Source organism: Amia ocellicauda, chromosome 22 (genome assembly GCF_036373705.1).
Source record: "Amia ocellicauda isolate fAmiCal2 chromosome 22, fAmiCal2.hap1, whole genome shotgun sequence".
Classification (NCBI taxonomy): Eukaryota; Metazoa; Chordata; class Actinopteri; order Amiiformes; family Amiidae; genus Amia; species Amia ocellicauda.
In genome coordinates, this window is record NC_089871.1 from 15,573,653 (window position 1) to 15,583,487 (window position 9,835).

A 9,835-nucleotide genomic window follows, 5' to 3' on the forward strand; every position below is an offset into this window, starting at 1 on the left:
GAACCGACGGCGGAAATGTTACGAAGGGAACCGGAAGTTGATCTCAAATCTTGTCCAAGATGGCGGCGTTGGTGGGTAAGTTGTGTTTTGAATGTGATTTTCTGTGCGAATAATCATTGCCAACAGTGTCCACAAGCCTTATAAAGAGGGCGGGTGAGGAGGTTGTTCGATACGATGCATGTGAAGGTTTCTGTAGGCTGACAGTGCATTATATTTGTAATGTCTGTTCACTGCAGGATTGTCTGACCTTGTGAGCAGCCGCTGTCCTAGCTAGTACCAGCCTAGCAGGAGAGGAATCAAAATGCCCAATACTTCTCACACAGCATTTTGGATATTGCGAAGTTACTAATTCAATGTCAATATTACTGCAGCGCAACATCAAAGCTTTCAAATAATCACAATGCACCGCTCTTTATATGACTGTCCCATGGATTATGTAACGTTTTTATTATAAAGGTTATATAACAAATAATACACTCCGATTCATAAACACAATTGCTTTATAACCCGAAAAAATAACTGCCGAAGAATGTTACTGTTTTTGCAAAACGAATGAAATGTAGTTTTTTATGTTAACGAATGGAAAATACACTATAATGCAATGCTATTTTACATTCAGGAATTACAGTGCATGCGGTGCAAAAGTATATCCTTAGCTGCAAGATGTATTACGTTGTTAAAACATTTCAGTCAAACATTTATTTTCAGTTCCTCGCCTGGCCAGATTTGGGTCGTTCACTCTCAGGTAAGGAAATTGGATCTGTAATCTTCTTATTACTGTGCTTATTATGTGCGTCATTCTTCGCCTGCTGTTCCCATCCATTTCCTTTGCATCTCTTAACTGCTACCCTTATCAAGATTTGACATCAGTACTTAAAATAGTATTCCTTTTTTAATCCAAAGTTTGATCAGTGTGGGGATCACATAATATTCAGAAGTGTGAACAGGATTAGCAATACTGTGTTGGACATCTGTACTTTAAACAAATATACTAATGGAAAAGGGGGAAATTAGGCAATTACGCATTATTTTAGTTTAACCGGAGGGATTGCGGAATAGTATATAATTGCTTTGCTATAGGCACCAGGCCAGCGCCGAGATTAATTTCAGGAATAATCACTGTAATGTGACAGCTCAACACAGCCACTGGAAGGCAGGAGGAATTAAGCTTGCTGGCAAAGAGACTCTACATCTTGAGCCACAGAATTATCACTTTAAAGCAGACGTGCCTTTTCTCATTGTGTGTGTGTGTGTGCAATATTACTAAAGCACTGACCTACTGTGACTACTGTCCCCACAGTGATGCAATTCTCAAAGACTGGTTTAGTAATGTGGATTTGATTTCTTTCACTAATGGATTGTCATTCTTCTTGTAGGCCCTCTTCTGCCTTTGCAGTTAAGACCCAGGGTCTCAGAGCTCAGAGCTCAGCCAGTGAGAATGGAAACAGGTACAGCCCCCAGCAGAAGAGACAATCGCAGATCTGTCTTTGTGCATAGTTTTCATTTAGTAAATCAACTTTAGCTCTGGAGTGCATTCAAATTGTATAATCACGTTGTTATTTTATGTGAAGACTGTCTGTGCTTAAAGAGAGGGGGGAAATAACGTCACCATTTGTTGCTTCAGCTCGGTTTAAGCCTTTAATTTCTCTTTCCATTGTGCACATCAGGATGAGTTTTGGAAGTTATAAATCCACTACGATCATTTACTATTAGTCAGCTAGCATTTGCTTCGGGCTTGTGTTCTACCATCTGTCAGCTGCTAGAGAAATTAGCTTCTCCAAACAGCGATGCGATGGAAGCACTTGCAGTTGCAGTTTCTACAGCAGCAGCCCTAGGAGGACACGTGTCCCCCAGGAGTCCAAATGGAGATTTGCAAAGTGATGACACTAGACTAGTCCAAAAATGCACCAGCCTGTGAAGAATGAAAATAAACATGACATGGATCTCGCTGGCTTACTTAAGCACTAATTATATTGGAATCCCAGTGTTGGTTCTTCAAGTTCCTGAAATGTTGGTTTACATCCGCTTCTTTATTATTATTATCATCACCTAGTTAATAACTAGACCAGCCCTTATGCCCAGTGTTAATTTATCCTGTCAGTCAGTGGGTTGTAGCCTTTTTTTTGGGATACTAACTTGTCCATCATTCCCAGTTTGGTTCCAGTCAGACAGAAAAGCACGGCAGTGGCACAGAAGACCTCCGCAGTCCCCAGCAGTAAGGGGGAGTATGTCATCACCAAACTGGATGACCTGGTGAACTGGGCTCGCAGGGTAAGTTCCTGCCTAGGCGGATTCTCGATATCTGCATCGCTATTTAAATTCAAATCTCATGCACACGCACATGATTTCGACACACGTGTGATGGAGAGCATGTGAAATTTCCGGTGGCAGAACTCCCATTTGTTCTAAGAGCGCTAACGTGGAGTGTCTGTGTGCCATAGAGCTCGCTGTGGCCCATGACCTTTGGTCTGGCGTGCTGTGCCGTGGAGATGATGCACATGGCCGCCCCACGCTACGACATGGACCGCTTTGGCGTGGTGTTCCGGGCGAGTCCTCGACAGTCTGACGTCATGATTGTTGCTGGGACCCTGACCAACAAGATGGCGCCCGCCCTGAGAAAGGTACCTTCGACCAACTGATGACAATTTTCACTTTTATTATAGTTTCCTTTTTTGTATGTGTGTATTTTCACTTCAGAACTATATATATATATATATACATCATATTGTTTTAAATGGCCACGGTGTAAAAAATCCTATTCACTATTCTTTTTGTCCTGTTACTTTGGCTGTCATTGCAGTGTGTTTTTGTTTGCTTTTTGTTGTACTGTGGACAGGCTTAAAGTTTCATATCCTAAGGAAAATATCTATTAATCTCAAAGCTACAGTAACTATGGTATTATGTAAATTTCTATCTCCAGTTAACAATGTAGGATTTTATGTAATTTGTTTTCTCCATAGGAATGACCCAGAGAAGATGAATGCTCTCAGAATGTTTAAATAGCTGGAAACAATTAATTTGCTTTGACTTGTTGGTTGATCTAAGAAATCTCAATGCACGTGTTTATGCAAGAAAGTTGAAGGCATAGCTGTCACTGTGTGTCATATCTTTCCATTAAATTATATGTTCAAGAGCTTGAGCACATCATATACCTTCAGCAGTGCAAACAGAATCTATTTTTGATGCTTTCAAACTTTGTTCTTGAAGTTTATCAGTGGCCTGTGAACAAACAGCGTTTTCACACCTGCTGCTTTATCTTTCTCTATAGGTGTATGACCAGATGCCAGAGCCAAGATATGTGATTTCTATGGGAAGGTAGAAACTTTTTTTCCCCCACAGCCTTTTATTTTTAAAACTAAGTTCTATCAAACGGAAAAAAAAGTCTGCCTTCATCACTTCGCAACCTTTTGACTCTGGCAGGTCGTTGGTAATTGTGATTGGTCTATTATACCCATCACAGTGTTATGTATGGGTATCCTAACTCGGTCTTTGCTGTTTCCTTCAGCTGTGCTAATGGAGGAGGGTACTACCACTATTCCTACTCTGTGGTCCGAGGCTGTGACCGCATTGTGCCGGTTGACATTTACGTTCCAGGTGAGAGCGCTTTGTTTCCACTCTATCCTAGCTGTTCATTTGACATTTCTGTGACTAAGTATTTTTTCCCCCACTTCTGCTTAGTTAAAGTTTGATCACCTTTTTTTGTACTCTTGCCTGTCTGAGCAGGCTGCCCCCCCACAGCTGAAGCCCTGCTGTACGGAACCCTGCAGCTCCAGAAAAAGATCAAGCGGGAGAAGAGAATGAGGATCTGGTACCGCAAGTGAGAGGAGTGTCCGTCCTGCCCCTTGTACAGTTAACTGCTATTTATAGATGACTTGGATAAAGCCTGTGGTGTGAGGCTGTCGTCTTAGTCTTCTGTTCTCAAGATTCATTAGACTGTCTGCACAATAAAGTGTTGTCTCTTACTTGGTGATCGTTTCTCCTGGTTTATGAGATTTCCAGCCAGAGAATGAGCTTCGCGGCAGCGAAAGCATTCAAATTTAGGCACACAGATTTCCCATCGTTGTATTGTTTTCTACCACGGTTTACGATAAGTACTGAGACGATCCATTAAAGACAGGAGACAATATATACTGTGTATCTTTTATTAAGGGTTCCAAAATACATTTAAAGTAAAACAAAGTCACATAATTGTAAAGCCAACCACTATTATTGTTTGTAGAGGACTTGCTAATTAAAATTCCTTTTGACACTCTCATTGAATTGTTCTTTCCCACTTTAGTGAAGTACATTCACACTTTATTGGAGTTGCTATGAGACACGCATTGTGTTGCAAGTACAGGCACATTAGTGTTTAACTGATGTATATAAATCTTTTTTTGTGAATTGGAATTCAAGGTTGTGTTCTGCCTTTATCCCTAACCACTCCAGGCCTTGTGACTTGATACTGGGGTGGGTTAGGATAAAACCAAACCATTTTCTTGGCTTAAAATGTGGATGATTCACACATAAAATGGTGCAACATCCGAAATGGGTTAGAATGCATTGATTATTGCTGATTATTCATGTAGTTGGGAGCTACCCCTTTAGATCAGGAAAATAATACCCCTGAATGCAGTGAAGATCAAGGATCAAGACCAGGTCACCACAGCCGTCATTGCACGAAGGTCCCCTAGGAGGTGGGGCATTGGATAAGTGGGGGGGGTGCTGGTGTGGCAGCACTCGGCAGGGTCCTGTGTCTGCCTCACTGTTTGATGATGGTTGGAGTGATCATCTTATTGAAGGAGTAGTATTTACACTCAGCAGGAGGGGCGATGTCTAGTAAGCTGGTGCTGATGTTCTCCTTCTTGAAGCCGGCCTCGGTCAGCTGGGGTACCTGGGTCTCCTACAAAACAACGGAACACATAACAGGTATGTTCAGTGGCAGCTGCACATGCAACATGGCATGTGGGGTTCTTATGGGAGGGAGAGTTTATCTTGACTCGCTAGTGAAACTGGTTAGAGCAGTGATTGTTCTAGGATGAAACATTAACTGGAGTTGTGGCTGGGATTACTACTTCAAATAAAAGCCTGTACACTTATTTATTGGTGTGAACTGATAGGGGATGAAGCCCTTTTGGAGGCCCAGAGCTTGCAAACTCAGGTTGTGACACCTTTTTGACACTAAATGCTTTAAATTGAAAGTAAAGTGCCCTGCAATGCATGCAATATATATTACAAAAGACATGTCGATCTTGCCTGGGAAGCATTTTGATGTGAGAGAATCTTTTGCCAGGGTTACCATAGGGTCTCGCCAAGTAAAAAGCTGGGAAGCCCTGCTCTAGGGCGGGAGATAACGGGATTCTAGAAGGTCTCTCTCACCTGGAACATTTTCTCGATGTTGTCAAACTTGGACTTGAGCAGCTCGCCCCAGGACGTCAGATTGCAGTAAGTGAGGACCCCGCCCTTCTTCAGTAGCCTGTGTGCATGTCCCTGTGACGGGAGGAGAAGATGGAGGATACAGACAAAAAAGGTGATTAGGACTTAAGTGTCACAATTTTTGTTTTGTGACAGATTGGTTTCTATTGTGTTTTGATTTTTTGATTGTTTAGGAGAGCCAGTGCAATCAAGGTATGTTTCTGAGGTGTCGGGTTTACAGGAAATAGGCAAACATGCAACATTTCTGTGAGCTGATGTCACTGACCTTGATGAAGTTGAACTGGTGAGTGTGCCAGGTCTCTTCAGAGAGCGGGTAAGTATCGTACAGAATGCCTGAAACAAAGACATGACTTTCATGAGCCACGTCCCCTCCATAACGGGGCAAAATTAGCAAAATGACTATGGCATACATATATATTTTTTATATTTCTTTACATAATACTTGAAATGACAGAAGCTGCATTTCTAATGGATTTGTATTACAGCTGTGGGGGAAAAATATAGAAGTCCTATTCTGTCTTTGTCCTTGGTGTGCTGTTACTTCTCACTTGGTTATCAGGAGCTCACATTCCTTTCTTGCAATGTATTAACTGCAAATTACCTTCTACTGCAATTGGCAATGTAGAGGTTAATGATTATTATTCATGAGTAATAATCATAATATTGATAAGATGGGAAGGCTTAGTTTAGAATGCCAATTAAATCACTGCTAGTTATTAGAAATGACCATTCAGACACTTTGTAAAATGTTAAGGCCCCTTAGGTGTATGTCCCAGAGGTGGTATAAAAGCTTTGTTCTGTCTCAAAACTTTTGGGGAACAGTGTCATGCTAGCCTAAAATCCTTTGAGTTCTGTGTTGCGCTGTTCCTCCCGTGCACGTACATAAATTCTGACTGGAACTCCCGACTCCAAAGCTTTTTTTCCACCACACAGCCCTTGTATTAGACTGAGACACACAGCAAAGGTTGTGTTGAATCTGATGGCCATCTTTTTCAGAATCTCTGGGTTAACAACTCCAAATGCAGTGGTGGGTAACATTCCTTACTAAACAGTTTAAAAATGGTGGAATCAATATATGGTACTGGTTTCCTGTCCACTGTCACTTCATGAGAATGAATGTGTTATCAAATGGAGAGTTTCAATCTTACCATCAAAATGTCCATCAGGCAGGGTTGGGACAACATCCTCCCACATCCCTTTGAGTGGCACAACCTACAAATCAAAGCAGTTCACGTCAGAGCTGAATTCGATTTGTCACAGTAGATAGTCCAAAAAATTGCCAATCTGCTTACCTTGTGGGGCTGTTTCTTGGCCCACTCCTCCAGCCTCTTGAAGACTCCGTCGTTGCATTCGATGATCCAGTGCTCCTCGATGGGGAAGGACTCGATTTTGGTGGCCGCAATGGCCATTCCAAAGCCAATCTCCAGGACACGTCCCCCTGGAGAATACAGAACAGGAGCCACACCCACTTCACTTGGTGCAATTTCTTATTTTTCAAACATTTCATTGTCAACCAGTTCATTGTTAGAGTGCTAAGAGACTGACATGAAATACCATACAATGGGTTCATTCAATAGGAAGACAGTGAGTGTTGGAAAAATACACTTATCTGTCTTGACATCATATAAATAAAGTGAATTGTGTGTAAAAGTGTCTATGGATAGAATATTGCTGTGTAGTTTCGAAAATCAAAGTATCTGAATTCTTTGTTTTTTTCACAACTTGTTAATGGCAGTTTCTAATTAATTGGTAATCTCGGTGTATTTGGTGGTAACTTCCCTCTTCTGGGAGGAAATAAAAATCATACAAGGGTGCAGACACGCACAAAACTGGCATGCAAACGATGCAATAAACGGGAGATTCAATGGAAGATAGCGGTGTATTGCCGTCTTGAAGATCAGTATAAAAATAGCCCCTGCATGGCTGAACCGAGCAAATGGAGGGGACGCGTCTCCTGGCGCCAGCTGTTCGCGTCAGCTGCCCATGCAGGCCCCTCGCCAAACTCCTATGCCAAGAGCAGTGTCGAGTAGCAATCGTTACCGCTAACAGTTTGTTGAAGGTGGTGAATACTAAATACGTTCTGTTTTTCTTCCTTTACAACCATGGCAAAATAAAGAATGTGACAACAATTGCATGTCGGTTCAAATAGCCCCGGCTGCTCAGATTGATTATTGACATGGATCTCTTCCACAGAGCAATACTTTATTACAAAATAATAACACGTGTATCAATGTGTGCATACACCTTTTTTAAGATATGTTGAAAATGTCAATACGTTTAGGTAAACATTAATATTGCACAGTGAAAGGGGGTCAGAATAAGTACAAATATGTACATAAAGGTAGTTAAAATGTTGTTCTTTACGTTATTCTTCAACAATATGGCTGATATATTAACACACCAGCCTTTTATAGCCGATGCACTTTTGGTAAAACATAAACAAAACACGATAAGTCTGCCAATGCTTTTCTACACGTCTTGCAGTTAATTGGGTTTTCCCATTTTGTTTGCTTGCTTCCGAAACAGTCGATGCAATTGGGCAATGGAGTAAGCCTTTGAATGAATGACCTATGATCTTCGATCATTTTCCAGCTACTCCCAAGATAGCCCAAGACCAGTTGTACATGCTCTTTGACACACGTCAGCCTGGATATGCACCCATTCAAACCTAGAAACCCGTGCATCCGATTGCACTGTAAAGTAATGTCCAAAAGTAAAGCATGCTGCACCGATCGCGTACCTGCTGCTTTGAACCATGCAGTGCCTAGATTGGAATAAGTTCACAGCAGATCGGCAAAAGTTTATCATCATTGCAAACTCTGCTCGGACAATCATGGAAACGACATGCAAGCTTGCAGGCGTACCCTTGGATGCCGCGACCGTCGCCAGCTCATGCATGTACGGCGTCTCCCAGCGCTCCATCACCGGCTTGCCCAGGATCTCCAGGTGCGTGTCCGTGGGGTTGTAGTCGGCGCTGGCATCGGTCCACACTTGCTTGCAGTTCTCCCCCTCGGAAAAAATGCGCTCCGCGGTACTCATGGTTCAGGGCGATCGGAGACTAAAGCACGGCGACAAGTTCAAGAAGAAGACGTTGTTTAGGTGGCAGAGGGGGGTTAAAGAAGTTACAAAGCCAGCGGAGGCAGTGGCAGCACCGAGGAGGGCTCAGGGGGGTGGTGAAAGAGGAGGAGTGTGGGGAAGCCGAAGGGTTTTAAATGGCTGAGACTGCTGAGGCTGCAATTCGTTACCAGAAGTAAATAGAGACGTCTGCGAGGGGGTGTGTTCAGGGGGTCATCAGTTGCGTGTGGAAGTGTGGGTGGACTTTGACATAGCTGACAGCTGGGACAGGACTTTTAAAAGTGTTTTTTTTTTTTTGTCAAGCTCCCATTATTATTATCAATACAATTAAATAATTGCATTGCGTTTTTATTCATTAGTATTTTGGCCATTATTACAGCTCTATAGAAAAACAATTATATAGGTAATTGCACCCTTTTATAAATCTGTTTTAGCCAAGACATACTATACCACTTGCTATGGAAGTAGTACTGGATTTAGTGACTATTATGTAGTGTGTCTTTCTAAAGCCTTCGTCTTATTGGGAAGAAAGTCTGTGCCATTAAACAAGGAGCTCACTGGGGTCTACCTCAAAGTGACACTTTTGTCGAGATCCACTCAGTTTGTTTTTAAGGCGAGGTCTGTTGTGCACAACTGAAGGGCTGAAGCAGGTGTGAGATGAGCAACTTCTCCCACTCTACTCTAGTGTCTTGTGGTCTCCTGAAGTGTTGAATGGAGCAATGACCTTTGAGGTTTTTGTTGGGTGTGGTCTTGGAAGAGGCCTGAGACATGCCTGAAATGATCAACAATCCAGGGTGGTAGATTTGGCAGCTTCACAGTTGCTCTCAGCTTTTTGGAAGGTATTTGACTTGTTTTTTTTCTCTCTTAAGAAGTGCTTCCGGGTAACAGCAAGTCCTTGAGTGGCGGACTTTCAAATCAGTTTGGTTTGTATGCGGCAGGTGGCTATCAGCACAAGAGTGAAGGCCGGCACGTACTTGGCAGGGAGTCATTGTGCTGTGCAAAGCAAAGAAACACATACCTTTACCTGTCGTAGCCTAGCAAAGCACAGGTGTTGTTTTCACAGTTATGCCAACGTTTGTGCACTATGGATGTTTGACAATGTGAAATGAATTGACTAGAGGGACTTATATCACTTTCTTTCCGCTTTGGCAGATCTTGATTATATAACCAATTAATCATATTTCTCATGTTTACATATAACCGGAGTCAACACTCACACAAAAGATTTACAGGTAGCAGCTCATATCAGCCTGAGCAAAGGTGATAAATGCTTTGCTCTTTGACCTGAGTTTATCCTCCCCCACCATCTGAAACTTTAGATTTTTTATACTTTAATGGTGTGTGT

General features: G+C 42.3%; 2 protein-coding genes across 3 annotated transcripts; one reads left to right on the forward strand and one right to left on the reverse strand.

The window, feature by feature from the left end:
• Positions 1-4: 4 nt before the first annotated feature.
• Positions 5-3,962, forward strand: ndufs7 (NADH:ubiquinone oxidoreductase core subunit S7). 2 transcript variants are annotated; one of them, XM_066695252.1, is made up of 8 exons: positions 5-75; positions 709-745; positions 1,377-1,448; positions 2,154-2,271; positions 2,442-2,621; positions 3,269-3,315; positions 3,506-3,594; positions 3,724-3,962. In XM_066695252.1, the coding sequence occupies exons 1-8, from the start codon at positions 60-62 to the stop codon at positions 3,819-3,821; spliced, it is 657 nt and encodes a 218-aa protein (XP_066551349.1). In that variant the 5' UTR covers positions 5-59; the 3' UTR covers positions 3,822-3,962. The 2 variants fall into 2 exon arrangements, with proteins under 2 accessions (XP_066551349.1, XP_066551350.1); XM_066695253.1 differs by lacking the exon at positions 1,377-1,448 and having other exon boundaries at positions 17-75.
• A 164-nt stretch (positions 3,963-4,126) lies between these two features.
• gamt (guanidinoacetate N-methyltransferase) lies at positions 4,127-8,608 on the reverse strand. Its single transcript, XM_066695251.1, has 6 exons — positions 8,280-8,608; positions 6,708-6,853; positions 6,564-6,627; positions 5,681-5,748; positions 5,359-5,469; positions 4,127-4,882 (listed from the first exon to the last, which is right to left on the reverse strand). The coding sequence occupies exons 1-6, from the start codon at positions 8,452-8,454 to the stop codon at positions 4,742-4,744; spliced, it is 705 nt and encodes a 234-aa protein (XP_066551348.1). The 5' UTR covers positions 8,455-8,608; the 3' UTR covers positions 4,127-4,741.
• Between the last annotated feature and the right edge of the window lie 1,227 nt (positions 8,609-9,835).

Bases quoted from the DNA above. Each gene is read 5' to 3' on its own strand.
- ndufs7 (XM_066695252.1), top strand. The intron at 746-1,376 runs GTAAGGAAATTG...TTCTTCTTGTAG, and splicing joins TTTGGGTCGTTCACTCTCAG to GCCCTCTTCTGCCTTTGCAG. The intron at 2,272-2,441 runs GTAAGTTCCTGC...TGTGTGCCATAG, and splicing joins TGGTGAACTGGGCTCGCAGG to AGCTCGCTGTGGCCCATGAC.
- gamt (XM_066695251.1), bottom strand. From the start codon at position 8,454: ATGAGTACCGCGGAGCGCATTTTTTCCGAGGGGGAGAACTGCAAGCAA. The intron at 5,749-6,563 runs GTAAGATTGAAA...TCTTTGTTTCAG, and splicing joins GCCTGATGGACATTTTGATG to GCATTCTGTACGATACTTAC. The intron at 5,470-5,680 runs GTCAGTGACATC...CTCCCGTCACAG, and splicing joins ACCAGTTCAACTTCATCAAG to GGACATGCACACAGGCTACT.